General features: G+C 31.0%; 2 protein-coding genes across 3 annotated transcripts in view; one reads left to right on the forward strand and one right to left on the reverse strand.

Annotated features, from left to right (window-relative positions):
- Dip-C (dipeptidase C) overlaps positions 1-1426 on the forward strand; it is a 92784-nt gene extending 91358 nt beyond the window's left edge. Inside the window, exon 16 of the mRNA XM_085827675.1 lies at positions 1121-1426. Within this exon, the coding sequence (XP_085683801.1) occupies positions 1121-1264 (144 nt within the window). The 3' untranslated portion in view covers positions 1265-1426. The remainder of the gene's footprint in view (positions 1-1120) is intronic.
- The window catches only part of LOC118201856 (queuosine 5'-phosphate N-glycosylase/hydrolase), a 36871-nt gene continuing 19122 nt past the window's right edge, over positions 1423-19171 (reverse strand). For both annotated transcript variants that reach the window (XM_035374021.2, XM_035374020.2), the window contains exons 4-9: positions 18906-19055; positions 13396-13519; positions 13199-13313; positions 9472-9542; positions 2075-2142; positions 1423-1841 (exon numbers count right to left, since the gene is read on the reverse strand). In XM_035374021.2, coding sequence (XP_035229912.1) covers positions 1677-1841; positions 2075-2142; positions 9472-9542; positions 13199-13313; positions 13396-13519; positions 18906-19055 — 693 coding nt within the window. In that variant the 3' untranslated portion in view covers positions 1423-1676. The remainder of the gene's footprint in view (positions 1842-2074; positions 2143-9471; positions 9543-13198; positions 13314-13395; positions 13520-18905; positions 19056-19171) is intronic.

Consider the following 19171-nt stretch of genomic DNA (forward strand, 5'->3'; position numbering starts at 1 on the left):
CATGATTGGAGCATTATAGTCTGGAAAATAATTTTTATATGATTTGGTTACTTCTGGAGAGCACTTTCAATCAATATGGATGTTTTTCCTCCTTGCTAATCGAGTACACCCATACATGTCAAGTCTTCTTTACAGATAGTAGGATGTGCTAATAAGAAGTAGAATATCATTGTTCAAATCTTCAAGAATAACTTAGCAGAGATTTCAACCCAATCAAACAAATTTGGAACTACCTCAGTTGGCATCTGTTACATGTTTTCTACGTCATTCGGCAAGAGGGCACTGCCTGTGCACCAGTAGTCAGTGGCAGGGAGAGATTATGTGCATAAGATGTGGAAGGCTGAGAAAGCTAATAATGTATATAATTGTTTAATGTTTATTTGTTGTAAATTAATTTTATTACATTAACAGATTACAACTGCATACTGGAAGCATGGATTAATCCATGCATATTTGTCTTTTTCGAAAGTGGTTGCTTTAAAAATTGACTATGAGCGATGTTTAGTATCATTACTTATGTTTTTAGGAATGCTGGTTACAGTGATAGAGGAAGTTTCAATGTATTTTTATTTGTCAATGTGTGTTTATCACTAATGCATAGTTATACATTCAATTCCTCCATAATAAATACACTATTTCTTTATAATTGAAATTTATTTAGTGCTTTTATTGACTTAAGTATTAATGCTTTTGTAATAAAATTTGCAGATTAAAATAATTATGAACTAAATAAGCATATTCATGCTTTTATTGGACCTTAAAATCTGGATAATACTGTATGTAGAAATTACTTATTATGAGGAACTATCAATAGTTAAATCATTTAATGCTTTAATATAATTTAGACTTATGTGAAAATAACCATTACAAGCTGAATGTTAAATGCAAAAGTTTAGCAACAGACTGATCTAGACACAAACAGCTCTTCCAGTATTAGGCTGAAACAGTAAAAATTTTTCTATATTTCTATATTTTCTATATTTCATATAGTAATATATGAAATATGATGATTTACATTAAAGTCAATTGAATCAATTGAGCAAGTTTTGATTCCAGTTACTGTAAATAATAATCAAGGATCTATTGTTTTCATATGTAAAGCTTAAATTTTTATCATTAGGTTCGGATTGAGGATGATGTTCTTATCACAGAAAATGGGATGGAAAATTTAACATGTGTACCACGAACTATAAAAGAAATTGAAGATTTGATGGCAGAAGGTCAAAAGGATACAATTACTTTTCCTCAACAGAAATTGCAATAAACTACTTTATAATGAATGTTTTGCCAAGACTGCAATAAATATATATTTTTATACATTATATAAACTGATGCACTAATGGATTACAAACTTGTTAAGGACTATTGTAAAAAATTCAAATGTAATGTAAAATGTTTAATGAAGAGAATATATTAATACAATTTATTAATGAACTTGTTTATTTCACATTCTACTTATTAAAAAAAACCTTGTAATTACAAAATTTATGTACATGTATATCAATAGAAAATTTTACTGAAAAATAAAATAGCATGTAGCCAGAATAAATTAATGACATGACAAATGTGAATATTTGTAAACAAATATTTTGTAGATCAATCAAGAAAATATATGAATATAATTCAATGATGTAAATTGATTGATTGCATATTTATTCATTGATTAATATAAGCATTTAGTAATAAATGCAACGCACTTTGTGGAATGGTATATGTTCCATCTCTTTTGCATGCTGTCTGCGATAATCCCATAAATAATTGTCTATAAGTATGGAATTAAACAAAATACTTTGTTCCACTTCACCTTGAGCTTGCTTTCCTTTTATGTACTGGCACATCAACTGGAAACGCATAGCATTCATAATAATGAAATACATTTAATCAAATATTTAAACAGAAAAAGATGAGGCACAAAAATGGTCAATCTAATCATATAATTCTTAAAGATACGAAATTACATCAGCTCATTAGAATCTTAAAACGTTAATTCTTAATTACCAAAAAAGTAGTATTTCACTTGCATTTACTGCATTTATATAGCAATATATAAATTTTTTTAATAAAACTCATTTACCTCCACTGCCCATATTGTACAACCCCTTATCTCTACTTCATATCGATCTCCATTTTCTAATAGTTCACCTGTCATAATACAAAGTTAAGCATTAGTTTCTAGGATGAGATAGTTCGAGTCTTAATAAAGATTAAATCATTATTTTTCATTGTTACATAAAATATATATTTCAAAAATGGGCTGTGAATAGATGGAAAAAAATGAATAAAAACATAAGCATCAGTGAACATTTGTATGAAACAAAAACAAGACATAATTGAAACAGGTAATTTTTTATATCATTAATAACTAAGTATTCCAAAACATTTATTGCCGATAGATGGCAATATCATATGCTGTGATGAAGTCAGTGCTCTTCACTAATTAGCATGCATAGAGAAAACATGATGGGAAGAAGGTTGTCTATCAAGCAGCAGGTGCTACTTTGGTAGATTGCACGGATTTTTGGCAATTTACTTTGGCACGGTTTTTACAATCGTCAGTAATCTTGAAAAATGCTGTTTTTACGTATTTTGGACACAGTAAAGTATTCAAAACTTTAAAAAAAAAATGGATTAATTTTTTGTTGAAGACGTTTTTTAAGATCTCAGGCAAATGTAAATAAATACATTTACTATGAGTATAAAATACTAAAGTAAGGTATTACTTTTATATAGCAATGAAATAGAATAAAACTGCTATAAAAACATTGCGCCAACATTTAACTGGATTAAAATATTACTTAAACTGAATATCGAATTAAAAAACATCATACCAATGTTTAAAAGAATTAAAATATTACTTAAATTCAAATTCTTTAAGTAAATAAGAACGCTTCATACAGTACAGCTAAAAAAATTACAGCAATTAGAAGTTTACTGCCGGTAAAAGAGAAATGTCTAATACTTTTTTTATCGTTACAGCGGTTATTTCTTCCACCGTGACCACAATACCATATTCGGACGTCCTCAGAATCAGCTCTTTTAACAATCTTCATCCGCGATCCACATTTCTCGCACTTCATTGAAGCAATAAGCGAGGTTTCCTCCAAAAAATTTTTAATAAATTTCCTCTGACCCTTGTAACAATTTATAAATAAATCTTTGATTAGGAAATCCAGGTTGGCCAAAATAAGGTCTCAAAGGACAATTTTCTGATTCCGATACCAGTAATTCTTGGTACTTGCCAATAACAGCATTAATCTTTGAAAGGGTCATATCCGTTCCCTATGAAATCTAAGGAATTTGCAGCGATGAATAATAAAATTTTAAAATGTTGCGGTAATGCACAAATATTCACTAACCAATCAGGGAGCTCATTACATCATGCATAGAATTAAAATTAATTAATTAAAAATACAGAATAAAATCATTTTTTTAAGAAAAATGCAAAATTAAATTGTATTTTAATATTTAACAGCCATAAATAATGTTTAAAACATTAGATTTAAATTTATAGATATTAAAACCAATTACTTTTAAAGCAAGGAGACGTCATTGATTACATCATCCACAACATAAAATTATGTAAAATATCATACATAATAAAATTTTTACTTCAAATAAAAATGCAAAATTAAATTGATTTTTAATATTTAGAAGCCATAAATAATATTTAAAACATTGAATTTATGCATAATAAAATGCATTATTTTTAAAATAAAATAACAACAAAGTATCGGTTACCATTAATAACTTGTCCAGCAATGTTTTTGCCATAAGTCGTATAGCTCGCCAAAATCCATGCAATCGTCTACCAAAGTAGCACTAAGCAGCACGTAAAATGTGTGTGCATTTTCTCACTTCTCTATGCATGGACTAACAATGTATTAGAAGTCCAGTGCACGATATTGAAGAGTTTGAACTACCTGCAGTCTACAAAGACAATGTCGTCTGAATAAATAAGTAGTTTGATAAAAGTCTCAATGCTTTTAATCCCAAGCATCTTGGGCAACAGAGAACTGCCCGAACTGCAGACACAATAGCATGTGTTGCTGTGGAACTGGCATTCTCTCCTCAATAATTTAAGTCTATCCACCGTTTGTTGGCCCTGCTAGACATATCGATGTAGAGAGTTTTGAGTGACATGAAGCTGCTGCCATACTATTTATGGCTCGTTCATGTTTTTAATGAGCAAGACTTCAACTGACGAATTGAGTTGTCAGCCGAATTGATGCTGACAGAGTTTCAGGAGTACCCTGATCCTATCTGGAATATTGTCTGGACTGATGAGGCCAAATTTCACACATTAGGTTTGATCAACAGATACAGCTGCATATTTTAGAGGTTAAAAATCCAATGCCACTACTGAATGTTAATTCCGAGTCCATGGTGTGAGGCAGCGTGATATAGAAAAGATTGGCTCTTTCTTCCTGGAAGGTCACATCACAGGAGAAACTTACCTAAAGCTGCAGATACTGTCATCCCAGAACTTTGAACTGTGGTAGCAATCAGATGGCGCCCCACCACAATTCTCAAGTGGTGTTCAGGGAATTGTTGCAGCAAGTTTTCTCTCAATGCTGGACTGGCCATTGAGGACCTGTGAAGTATCCAACATGGTCACCAAACATCACTCTACTAAAACTCCTTTGGGATTAACTTAAAGATAATGTGTATGCTAATCCCACTGACAGTGAACAACATTTGCATTTGCATATTCAACATTGTTCGGGTGAAGATGAGCAGGAAGGTACGTGAAATGATGCAGGACTCCATATAGGACCTGTATATGTCTCGATGCCTCCCCTGGTATTGCATCATGTATTCGTGCAAGATGAATTTTAAAACCATTGATTTGTAGTTTTTCTTCTAATAAATGGTTCTTTTGCTTTCATATGTAAAATTCTGTTTAATCAAATATTGTCCTCATTGTTCATGCTTCTGGTTATGCAGACATCAAAACAAAATATTTTTAGATTAGCTTAAATCAGTAGTTTCAAATTTTGCAGTCCTTGATTCGTGCATGTACTCATGTGAATGCTTATTGTTGCATGAGCATATCTCCTATATGAAAATGATAAATGACTAAGACTTATCATTTATTATCAAGTGCTTCAAGAAGTTACAAAGGAAGATTTGTGTAATAATAATATTCAGGCTATGTGATCACATGTTCTTATACATTCATATATACTTCGAAGTAAATGCAGCAAAAATAAATGAATCCATTCTAAAACCATTAAAGTTGGAAGAAAAGGAATTTTTAAACTTTAGAGTGACATTTTTAAAATTGTGTGTAAAAGAAAATTTTTAGAATTACTAAATTAAAATTTGTCTTTATAGGATACAGTGTAAAAAAAAAAATTGTTTTTAATCACACTACAGTAGAAGTCCAGAAATCTGCAACGCTTGGGACCAGAGGTTGCATGGATTTCAGGACAGAAAAGATAATATTCAGACTAAAGGTGCAAAATAAATAAGGCATATTAAATTATTATATACATTAATACAATATTTAATTATATGCATTAAATTATTATTATATATATAAACTGATTATATTATATTGTTCATTTACATTAGGCTCCTCTATTTTTAAATCAGCACGAATCTGTTTCTCCTTTTCTCTCAGGAGTAGTCCTGAAATAGGTACCCCATCATTCCACCAAATCACTCGTACAAGACAGCATTGAAGCTTGCCGATTTCGCCTCATGTAAAGATTTCCGGTTTCGGATTCCGGTGTTAGAATAACTGTTGCTGTAAAATTTCAACAGCTTTTCTTTATTGTTCCGTATATCATATGCAGTCCGTGTGGCAATTTCGTACAATTCTGCTCTAAACTGAGCAGTAGCACCTGCCTACATCTTTAGCAGAATTTCCACTTTTTACTTACTTGTACAAAGTAAAAAGGAAGTATTGAAATTCCAAAAAGTTTCAGACAGCATATTTCAACGAAAATATCCATCTTGACCATTATCGAATGCAATTTAACGATGTTTTTGCGTGACATCTGTACGTAAGAAAGGAATAAAAGACTCTTTCCCTCCAAAAAAATTATAAAACTGCTTTAAAATGAATTCTAAAGAAAATTTTTCATGGCGTCTGTATGAACATATCTCACATAACTCAAAAACGAGTAGCCTCAGAACGTTAAAATTTTGTATATACGACTGCTATGACATGTAGATGTGCACCTCGTATTTTGGTTGCAATCGGCCGTACCAAACATATATAAATATATTTATATATCCACTCGGCTCAGTGATCTCAGTTTCTTTACTCTTATATGTTTGTAAAATGTACATTTTTTCCTTTAAAAATGATTGATTTATGTTGTTCTTATCTTCCCAGTTAAGGTTTTTATGCCTTTCATAAATCAGGAAGCAATATTTGTACAATTATCAGCAATTTAAAAGCTGTTTAAGTGTGGTTAAGTTTTAAATAACACGGCAGACATATTTGTTTACATTTGAAACAGCAGAATGATTTGTTTCCCAATCTAGAGAGACTAAGCTTCGTAACAACAAAGATAAGGCATTCATTTATTATTGCGAATTAAATCATGCTTAATCCTTTCTGGAATTTTTTCGATGAATTAAGTGTTTAAGATTTACTTCGTAATTTTTAATACAGATATTTTGAGTTTTTATGTATTTCTGCCTTGTCGCGAAGTGAGAAAACTGAATTAATTGAATGAGATATGCTGAATCATCTGTGAAAACTGTTTCTTTTTTTGTTTTGTATAGTATTTGAACAGAGCATGTGGCAACGATTAGATAATTCTTCAAATGATATAAATTTTGTGCATTCTGAGTTTTAATATGAACGAAATATTAGTGAACGTAGTGCCAGAGTGTTGCTATGTTAAACAAATATAGTGAATTTTAAAGAGTGCATTTATTCTATTGTGGTTTATGTGCTGTCAGTGAAGTAGATTTAATTCAATCCAATAAGTTTAAATGAAATGCTAGAAAAAAATGCATATAAATAATATTCCGTACAAGGAAGTCATGCGGTGTACACATCATATTTTTTCATTACCATCAATGCAATGTGAATACATTTTTCAACGTTGCAAGCAGTAAAATCACGAGTGCGTTTCTTATCTGTCATTGTATTGAAAAGCGCTGAAATTTAAAATATTCTTAAATTATCCACAAAATATCCGGATTAAAAAAAAAATCATCACTAAACAATCTCAGAAAGTACAACAACATGAAGCGGGAACTTGAAAGAAGAGTTGACTTAATCGTCTGCTTTTTTACCTTGATGCAGATTGCAGGGGAAAAAACTTCTATCACGATGTCAATAATTTGGTATTTCCGTTATGACTCATCGTTATTCTGTAATTATGAGTCATTACCCAGTAAGTATTTTTTCTTCGATATTTCATACTCCATGTTGCGGTTTCCAGAACCTATAAACTAAATGTTTATATTTTGAGAATCAACTCGGATTTCAGGTCCTAAGATTTTTGGTATTTGACTGTATATATAATTGCTTACAGCCGAAAACAACGCAAGTCGAAAACGTCGTGGTATAAATCATCATGGGAGAAAATAAAGCAAAGGGAAAACATTGCAGTACGTCGTGGTACAAAATATCGTCGTTGAAAATAAAGCAGTTCAAAAACTTCGCAGTTTAGAAACATCGTCGTCAAAAATATCGTGGCAAAAATAAAAGTACCTACAAATCATCACATGACAATAATATTGCAGACATGCATTTTTCAGGCTTTAATTATTGTAAATGGATATTCGCATAATGATTTGTAGGCGCAAGATGGAATTTTTAGTTTCATATTTTTATTAACTAATAAATTTTTTAAAAACAGAACAAGAAATAATTTTCACTAAAAGAGTACCAGATTAACAAAAGTAAAGAAAATAATCTCATAATTAGCAATTTTTTAAAGAGAAAGTCATGCAGTTACTTATCTTACTTTTTCAATTCTTTTTTTAGATTATACTTTCATGAAAAATTACCAGTCAAACTTCATAAAAAAAATAAAATGACCTTTGTTAGTTAATTATGTCAGTTTAAAATTCTATTAAGTGCTATAAGTTGCATCAATTTTCTATGCTTAAGTTTCCATTTTACATTTTCAACAAATATTTATTAGTTATTAAAAAATATGAAAGTAAAAATTATCCTTCTCTCCATCTTGCACTTACAAATTGTTATGCAAGTATCCTTTTACAATTATTAAAGCCCGAAAAACACATGTCTGTGATGTTATCGGCATGTGATGATTTGTAGGTACTTTATTTTTTATGATGTTTTTAAACTGCAGAGTTTTTTAATCGCTTTATTTTCGACAGCAATATTTTGTACTATGATGTTCTAGAACTGCAATATTTTCTCTTTGCTTTATTTTCTCTGACGATGTTTTGTTCTGTGGCGTTTTCGCCTTGCATTGTTTTCGGTGGACATCATATAATTTATTTATTTTCATGATAATTAGAGTGAAATTGAAGCATATATCTAGAATTATTCATATCTTGATTGTTTATGAGCAGGAACATGATCCTATATCATAAAATGAGGTCCATTCTCATGAAATACATTTATAAAAATTGCATTGACAAATATTTTTACATCTTAAACTGCTCCTTTATATCTTAAATATATTAGCACAAATGATAAAAATTTTATGTTTGTTTTAGGAAAGGCATTGTCTACCATCTCATTGATGTATTGTAAATGTGCTTGTCAGTATAAAATATTTGGGACCATTGGTTTAAATCACCTGATCTTAACATTTCAGTACAACTGCTAAATATTAAAAATCAAAATACAGAATTTTAATTTTGGTTAACAGTTGTTTCAACTCAGTATTGTAAATGTGCTTATCAGTATAAAATATTTGGGACCATTGGTTTAAATCACCTGATCTTAACATTTCAGTACAACTGCTAAATATTAAAAATCAAAATACAGAATTTTAATTTTGGTTAACAGTTGTTTCAACTCATTAAGTGGAAGAACACAGTCCATCACAAAGAGCTTTATCTTGAACCAACAAAACCTACTGAATCTTTGTATCTAGGAAAAGAAAGTCCTACTCTAGGATTATCAACTAACACAAGGAAATAAAAGAAATTTCCATCCTAAACAAAAAGCTGGTGCAATAATCTAAATAAATAGGAATTCTAATTTTTGTATTGGCAACACTACCTGCATCATAAATTTGTTTCATATTTCTCTTAAATTATGGGCAGGCTATTCAGAAATAAGCAAAAAAAAAAACCCACCAACTTATTGCTATTATGAAAAGTATATATGCTGGGTCACTGATATAATCCAAACAACATATTAAACAATAAGTGTTGTTTTAGTTAGATGGCATTCTTAAAAATGTAAAACAAGATATAAAATTATTCAAATTAAGTAACATTATAATTTCTAATTATCATGGAATAATTTATCTATTTAAAATAGCTGTATTCTAAGAATAATACTGCATTTTCATACATTACCTTCTTTCAACTTTTTTAAAAGTTCTTCAGAATATTCCAAAACACCCAAGTATACCAATACTTGAGGTATTCTACAAAGAGATTATATGTCAAATTAAAATAATTAACATACCTATAAATATATATATACATACCTAAAAATAAATGTAACATTTGTTTAATGGATATTGCATTTGATACTTTTTTTATAATAATTATACTCATAATCAAATTAAACACTAAAGCCATATAAAAAAACTGTTTCATATAAAAACTCTTGCAACAATATATGTATATACATATACATAAAATATTATAATTTTTTAATACACATATATATAATGTATTAATCTGTTGACTGTGAAACTATTGTAAGTTTTGTGTAGTGGCATAATTTAGTGCTAATTATGGATAAGCATGACAATAATAGCACTTTCGTTTGGTACAACCGTAACTGATTCTTGATAATTCACATTTTTCTTTTGTGAACACGACTATTGCTATATTTTTTTCATTTCCTTTTGAAAATGAGATTAAAATTTGAGTCAGCCTTCTACAGAATAGCAAGCAGTGAATTATTTTCAAATTAATAATATCATACCATAAAAAAATTGTGTATTGACGGGCACAATATACTCAGCTGTATGTAGCCAACAAAACAATAACAGACTGGAACAATTACCAGCAGAAAATTTGTACTCATAGTGTTCTAAATAGAGTTCCATATAAAATGAGTGTCTAGAAAAAAACTAGAAATCAACAAATGCTTTTCTACTAAGTGAAAATAAATGTAGTTTAAATACTGTTATTTATTAAATAAAAAGGCATCAGTTCCTTCAGAATTCCAAAGAAATGAATGGCAAGGTTTTTATGGTAGCCGATTTTCATGGTCGACAGGATAATATGCAAGTATAATAAAATGAAACATATATACAGTCAAAAGTCTTTAATCCGGAATGATCTATAATCTGGACCTCAAAGCTACAAAGTTTCTGCACACGCGTCAACGCATTAATGCATTGGTGGATGCGCATAATACCTTTACGCATGCGCATTTAATGTATAACGGACGGTATAAGCTAAGCTAATTTTCTATTTCAGTTAATGTTGCAGATTGCATTGTTCCTTAATCTTCGAACTGGATCCGCTTATTATTTTTTTGCAGACTGTTAGAGCAATTTTATAAAAGTAAGCTTGAAATTTCGATTATGTCAAAAAGAATTCCGATTCTGGAGCTGCCAAAGGATATCTACAATGCGAAAGTACGTTTCGATGTCCATCAAACAAAAAGTGGAATTAATTAAGACACAATAACACGCCGAATAAATACTGATTCAGAAGTCAAACAACAAAAATCAGCGTTAATTCACAAAATTTTCACAGGACTAGTTTCGATGGTTTTACCGAACCATCATCTTCAGCTGCAAAACCGCAAATGGAACCATTTGCGGTTTTGCAGCTGAAGATGCAAAACCATTTGCGGTTTTGCAGCTGAAGATGATGGTTCGGTAAAACCATCGAAACTAGTCCTGTGAAAATTTTGTGAATTAACGCTGATTTTTGTTGTTTGACTTCTGAATCAGTAAAAAGTGGAATTGCTGCAAAAAAATGGATAAAGGCATATCCTTTGTTACTCTAACCATTCCAAAATCTGTTTATCAATTTCACGCTGCTCTGCGAGGGAGGGGAACGTCGCGGCACGCAATGAACTGGAAGTTGATCTGTCAGCACTATCCTTATCTTCAGGGCAGATGTTTTTATTTTATTCAGCTTATAATTCATTACTAAATGTAGTATTTCATCTCGATGTACTCTGTCTTTGATATGATTTAAATCAAATTCATTATAAATATCAGAAATACGCATCAAATAGTTTTCTGGTTGCAATTTTCTAATTTCGACTATGGGTAATGTATGCTTTATACATGCGCGCGTTGAAAGAAATGTTTAATAAAGTAAACAAATAAATATTAAGCTTTTTCTTTTGTAAATTTTGATACCCTTTAGATCATAATTGCTCTTTATTTCATAAATTACTTTTTCATATTTTTAATTTTATAACTTCTGCATGCCATCTTACCAGATTTAAACTGATCATCTATAATCCGGAAAAACCGATAATTTGGAATCGCCGAAGTCCCAACGACTACGGATTAAAGACTTTTGACTGTATATTAAAATTCTAGAAAATAGAGTGGATTCTTTGTGTAATATTTTTTAGTCTTTATATTATGAATAAGCTGGACATGAATTCTTAATAAATTCTTTACAAGCATAACAAAGATAAAGATTTATCTTTGAATTACAAAAATGTGAAAAATATTTTAAAACATAAACATACATAACATAGTCATTTACATGTTTAAATTGTGCATGTTTGAAAATTTGTTCCAGTAAGATGGCTACTAGAAATTATAAAGTTAACAATATGAAATACTTTCAATAAAATAGCACAGCATTTACAACCTTAAGGGAATCAAAATTTATAAAAAAAAAAAAAAAAAAAAAAAAAAAAAGCACAATATTTATTTGTCTGATTTAACATTTCTTTTAACATAAATTGTTGAAGCTGTTTCATTTTTTGTGCTAATGCTTTCTCTTTAATTTTACCGACAGAAATTTTCTTGTTCGGTCATAAACCTCCATTATTCAAGTCCTGTAACTGCCCTATTGAGAATTTTCACTCCCAAAACGCTCATCATGGGTGTGATTCTCTAACCAGCAGATATTTGAAAGTGACACGCAGGAACAGTCGGAAGAAAAATCCTGTTACAGCACAGATGCTTTTTTTCTTTTCCATCCCTAGCCTTTGGAAGGGGATATAAAAACTAAAACAATGTTAAAACATTTGCTGGAGGTCCAGATATTATATCATTCTGTATAGTGGACCTGCACATTTCGAATTTTGTACTGAATTTATAAAATATAAATTTTATCACAAATGGAATATTGCAGATCCCTTAACCACGAAAGATTTTATACATGCTTATTAGAATAATACCATACACAATTTTATTTATCTACATAATAGAGGTTCTTTCTCATTCTGTATTTAGTAATTACTGTAAACAGTTCTAACTTGTAGTGTATGCAACTTCTGTATAGGCTGCTGCATTGCACACAATTAGAAAATATATTGCAAAACTAAATTTAAAAATCATTCTAAACATTTCTTGATTTGTAAAAAACACAGTTGAAAATAAGACAAATGTCAGTGAAATTAAGATAATCATAATTTACTGTAGTCATAACACTGTTCTGAATATAAAGCATTAGTTATTATGATTACCTAACTCTTTGACATCAATCCTTCAATTTGATGAACAGCTTTTGCTTTTGTATGGTCACATTATCAAATGACTTTAGACTGCAATTTAAACTTCTATATTTTAATAAACTCAAGTAGGTTTTTACTTTGGGTAAAAACTTCAACTCAAATAATATAAAAAATGCAAGCTATACCCCCAATAAAGGTTATCAGAATTTTAATATAGATTTGATACAGAATACAAAGCATATGTATCAAAATTGATTGAAAACTTTGTGCTGGTGGCACAATCAAATCTGGAACCAACTATCTCAACATCATACAAATTTATACTGAAAGATGAAGGTTTCTGAAGGTTGAAAAAAAAATTCTATTGTAAATTTTTATACAAAAAGATCCACTTACAGTACATCAATTTTGAAGCTGAAATTATAGGTGCACAGAAGTAAAAATAAAAAGTATAGAAATAGTAATGTATACCTGTAATCTGCAAATATAGTTATGGTATCAATATCTTCAAATGTTCCACAACTTTTGCCTTCAAAACATGCCCAAATATCTCCAATCAAAATCTGTGCTCTTTTATAAAAAGAAACTGAAAAATAAGTTTTATGGAATTTTAAAAACATAAACCTAAATTTAACAAGCAATAACTCAAATACATCATTAACATGTACCTTTATGTCCATCAATCTCTGCTTCATCTCTGTATGAAGGAAAATTTTCAACGATGAGTTGGAGAAGTTTAGCTGCACTTTTTTCACATAAAGCTAAGCACCTCACAAATGTTGCTTCAAATTTCTTAAGAAGAAATTATCTTTCAATATTTATAATTCAATAATCACAATTTTGTCTACATTATAAAACAGACAAATTTAAATAATATATCAATATGCAGAATTCCATGGAAAGACAATATCTTAAGTATTAGAATTTTTATTTATCTTGTATATGTCTTGTCTATATTTTTATTTCTCTTGTCTATTTTTATTTATTTTATCTATAAAAAATCTATATAACCCAGGGATAGCAAACCTATGACAAGTGTGTCACAATTGCTTAATACAAAAATTTTTGTCTCTTGCAACAGTCTCGTCACTGTCATCATGTGCTGCATCAGGTGCATTCAAGTGCATTCTTGGTAGGCAGATGGCAGACACATGATTCTACATGTGACATGGCAACAGAATTCAGCTAGGGTTTTCCTGAATTTTGACATACAGAGCTCAAAAGGTTCACCATCACTGATATAGCCCACACTGAGACAGCTTTCAAGAAGCTGACCTCTGTTAAAAGTAAAAGAAAAAAGTGACTTTTTTCAGTTGCAAAATGTTATAAATTAGTATTCAAACATTTTTGTCCTACATCAAAAGACAAAGAATTCTGAGAAATTAAATTTATTAAGTCATATGTTGTTAAGTCATAAAGTATTATCCCATTACATCCATATTCATATATACTTAAATATATGCAAGATAAAAAAGTATTTTTCTGTTACACTGGTTACCGGATTCAGAAATGTATACATGCATGTATGTATGTGTATATATACATACATTTCTGAATTTGATTCAAATAACAGAAAAATACCGATTAAAAAAAAAAGGCAAACGCCTAATTTTAACTGACAATAGCTTATGTTCTTCACTTTAAAAATTTTTTAGCTTGCTTTTATATATCATGCACTATTTTAAAATATGCTAAACTTCCAAAAATGTGGGGTGCATATTGCATCCATGATAATGCAAATCGGATTATGAATTACAAGAACTGTTTTAGCCAGAAATATACACTGCTGACCATTAAAATTGCAACACTGAGAAGGAACAATCTGACGAACGTCAAAATCACATGAAAGGAAGAAGCGGTTGAGGATATGAAAATAAATAGTATTTCAGCCCGTTTAGATGATGCAGGAGGGAGAAACGACATCTGAAGATCTGAATAGAAAAAAAAAACTGTGTAAGTGGATTTCTCATTCGGAAAATGCTTTGCAAGGTCAAAGTTTGCTCAAAATATCACGTTATGTCTCGAATAATAAGAAGAAATGCTTACCAGCAAGTGTCGGAATGTGATAGAGACAAGATCATTGCCTTTCGAGAGTGTGGATTATTGTTCTGTGATATCGTCCATTGCACTAGTCAACATCCTACCACTGTCATGTGAATATGGAATTAATGGGTTGCTGAGGGTCATACTGAACGGCATGCAAAATCTCAAGGCATTCCTATGAATAACGCTCAAGAGGACAGACATATTGTGAGGTAAGCCCTGCAAAATCGTACAACCACATCATATGGACATTGGTCAGGAAATGGGCATGTTTGCAGCATGCCTAGTATCCACTCGTACAATGCATGAACGTTTGCTTGCAGCCACATAGACTATCAACATACACGACCATTATTTTGGCTTCCCTTGACAATGCAGTATAGAGAGAGACGGTGATTCTGTTGCATAAAATGACAAAGCTGAATACAGGAGTAGCACAACATCATGTTTTCAATCAAGTACCGGTTCTTCATGCAATATTCTGATGGCCGAAGACACGTCTGGAGTGTCCAAGGAGACTGCACGTCACCTGCTTGCATTCGATAACGGCATAAAGGCTCTGCACCTAGTATGATGGTTTGGGCATCATTGGATACACGACACGTATATCTCTAGTTCGGATCAACGGTAATTTGAACACAGATGGGTACATTTCTGACATCTTATATCCAGTGATTGTGCCCTATCTTCAAGGCCCCCAAACACCATGTTCCAACAAGATAATGCAAGACTACATGGTGTTCTAATCTTCCTCAATACACAGGGTATTCAGTTGTTTTCCAAGCCTTGCATGGTCTCCGGATCTGTTACCCATTGAAAACATCTGGTCATGGATCACTCAGAGACTGGTCTACCACCCCTCTCCAGCTAATACGATTGATGAAGTGTGGCACAGACTTAAAGCAGCATGAAATGAATTGCCCATTTCTGTCATCCAAGTCCAGTTTGACTCCATGCCTAATGGGGGTAAGGGCCATTTTAGCTGCCAGGGTGGCAGCTGTTTCTACTAATTTCACATCCTTGTAAACCTCAAAAAGCTTACAAATTTAATCATTTTGTCTTCATGCCCTACTGTTTACGTGCAATAAATATCTTTTTTGCATTTGCTTCCCTTCATGGTGTTGCAATTAAAAAGGATTCTGCAGCATGTTCTTCTTTTGACAATATGTCATGGAGAAAGATGACGCAGATTATATTTTTCCCCTTTTTAAGATTCAAGTCAGCATTAATCACTTTGTTCACAGTTGACACTTAGCATTTTAATGATTATGCAACTGTCCTCTTTTTCCTTTTCTTTCTTACAGTCAATATTATCTATCATTGCTTTATATATCGAAAAATCATGGCTTTCACAGCATTTTTTAATACTAAATATGAATAATGTTCTTTGGAAAGAATACAAACATAGCCTTCCATCCACTGCTTCTTTAACCGCTTCCCTTACAAATTTTTTGAAAAAAATTGCAACATATCATCACATTTTTTTATTTTATCATTAAATACAAGAAAAGAAAATATGCAGGTTTTAAGTTGAATTTTTTACAGGTGTAAAAGTATTTAGTTTTAATATTAGTTTACTATCCCGAGTTATCTCAGGCAAATGAAAAAAAGTTATATATTAGTCTTTATATGATAGTTTTTGAAACAAGGGACAACACAAAGTGATACCTGCCCATTCTGTACACTGTTATCTGGTCTCTTTTTCTTACTGGCTTACCTCTGGAATCTCTTTTACAGGAGCACAGAGTACACTGTCTCATTGGGTTTGATTTTTTTCAGTAGCAGGAGTAACATCTGTAAAAGACCTTGAGGTTAACCTGAGTGGTGAAGTACTAATGCTGCCCTGAATGTGGCAGAAAACTTGTCACGATGATTTTCTGAAATTAGTTTTTCAATTAGTTCCATTCTAAATTGTTTAGGTGATCATGAACCTCCTGATTTACAGTACAAAATGTAGGAATTCCACAGGGCCAAATCCAATAAATGGAAGAAAATCTTATTTTTCCTCTTTTTTTGGGTGTAGTACAAACACTAAACTTTATCTCTCCCAGTTTATTTGTCACATCCTGCATTTTGATTGTATGCATTGTGGAAATTATACTAATATCCTTCTTATCTTTTTATTTCATTACAGTTACTTTCCCTCTCTGATACCCAATAATTTTTCCTTTTTAAAATTTATTTGCCTTTAGATCACGAGGTAAATCTTTTCTATTCAATTGGAGCGTTCCACACATATTAGTCTTCTTTTTGACTAGCATATCAGCCAAACCTGACGAGTTATAAAAATTGTCCATAGTAAGGCAATATCCTTTGTCCAGCAGTGGTTTTGTAAGAGTCATCACAACTCAAGCTGATATAGGAAGATCATTGACTGAATTATTGAAATAATTCCCATTCCACACATACCCATTCTTAGATTCGCACAGTAAGAAACTCTTTTTATTCCAAAGCACACTCTCTTCAAAGGGATCTAGTGCACCCACCCGAGAGTCTTCCTTTATAAAGAAGTAAACTTTCATCTACTGTTACATCTCGTTCAGGTATAATTTCACTCTGAAACTTCTCAAATAAATGTTGCAGAATTGGCCATACCTTATTTAGTTTGGGACAAGGTTGTGTACTTGCACCATATGCATCATTGTTGCTGAAGTTTTGCTTTATCTGTCAAAATCGTCTGTATGACATTGTTTTTTCAAAAAATGGCATATTCCATACGTGGTTTTTACTCCAATAATTTTGCAGATCTATTTTTTTTATAACACCTTGGAGAATAGCTATTTCCTCCCCCCCCCCCCCCAAAAAAAAAGCTTATTTCATTTTGAGAAGTAGAACACCACGGTTTTGAATCTAGTCTACGAGCAAGCTCTTCCGCATATCGATTTGTTTTGGTTGTAATAATGTCGATCAATTCATTATCAAAATATTTATAGAAAAATTCCAAACCATTAGAGATATCAATATTGAAATTCATACCTGCATTGTCAGTAAAAGTAAATGAGCAGGTGCAGGTGGCAACTTCATTTTTTGAAGTGCACAGCATTGACGAGCTGCCGGCAAATCGTCCGAATCCGAATCACTTGAACTATCATCTTCAATAAGGCTATGTATAGAAAAGTCACTTCCACTATTTTCAATGTCCACATCTTCATAATCAATATCTGAAAAATCATCACTTTTGCTATCTTGCATCATCGCCATTATTTTACTTTTTTCAACGGAACTATCCTTCTTTATACATTACTAATCCACAAGACAAGGTATACTATGCAATAGGGAAAACACATAACCAGTCCCGCCAAAAGAAACATGAAAACAACAAAACTTGGCAAACTGCTAATCAAAGCTAAATATTTCCTCCAGACCAAGTAAAACCCTGATAAAACAAATCATACTAACAAATTCTGTTTCGCCCGAGTTTTCTCAGAATAATAATTAAGTGCAATATATACAAACCTGAGATAACTTGGGACAATCACGCAAATGGTTAAAAGTGACGTTTTGCATGAAAACAAAATTGTCAAATAGCAAACGATAATTTTCACTTTCAATAATATACTAGTTGCACTTAAAAAAAATTTCGAAGCAAGTGTTTTTTTTTAATAGCAAAGCAAAGTCATCTAAAAAATGTGCGAACAGCCTCTGCATTTTAACCATCAATTCAGTTCTCTTTCTCCTCAATGCATTTTTTGTTTATTTCTGAGAACTGGGCCAATGAGCTGCTTAGAGAGCCAAATAAACATTTTCCACTAATTCTCAATGTCATAAATGAGCTCATGCCTTTTTGTGGGGATGCAGATAACAAGAAATCACAAAAACATTTAATATTTTATATCAAGTTCTAAACATAAATAATTCATGAGTGATATCCAAATGCCTTTTTATTTATTAATTTTTTGAACAAAATCAAAGAATGAAAAGAATAAGTTCATAAAATTATTATTATGTTTTTATACAACACAAATAATCTGCTCCCTAAGCAATGAAGAAATTATTAAATTATAAATTCCGAAATGTTCAGAAGTTTTAACACTTATCTACAAAACTTTAATAAAACTGTTCATCAAATCCATAAATACCTAAAAGAAATTAATACAGTTAAAATTAAAATGCATAGAGTGTAAAATGATCTTACTTCAACAAGGCATTTCCCAGTCTCATTAAGTACCTTTTGCCGTTCTTCTAGCAAAGGCAGCTCTGTACCTGTATCAGATCTGAATATGTGTTGCAAAGTATCTAAGGATATGTTGGAATAGTACACTGGTGAAGTGATGTTATACCCTTCCTATATGAAAAAAATATATATATAATTGCATATTATTATTGTTCTTACATATGAATAAAAATTAACATCTTTGAAATAAATGTATTTGAATAGTTTAATTATGATAATAATTTATA

The sequence above is a fragment of the Stegodyphus dumicola genome, chromosome 12 (genome assembly GCF_044657685.1).
Source record: "Stegodyphus dumicola isolate Sdum_Otavi_A_Nest chromosome 12, ASM4465768v1".
In the NCBI taxonomy this organism is placed as follows: Eukaryota; Metazoa; Arthropoda; class Arachnida; order Araneae; family Eresidae; genus Stegodyphus; species Stegodyphus dumicola.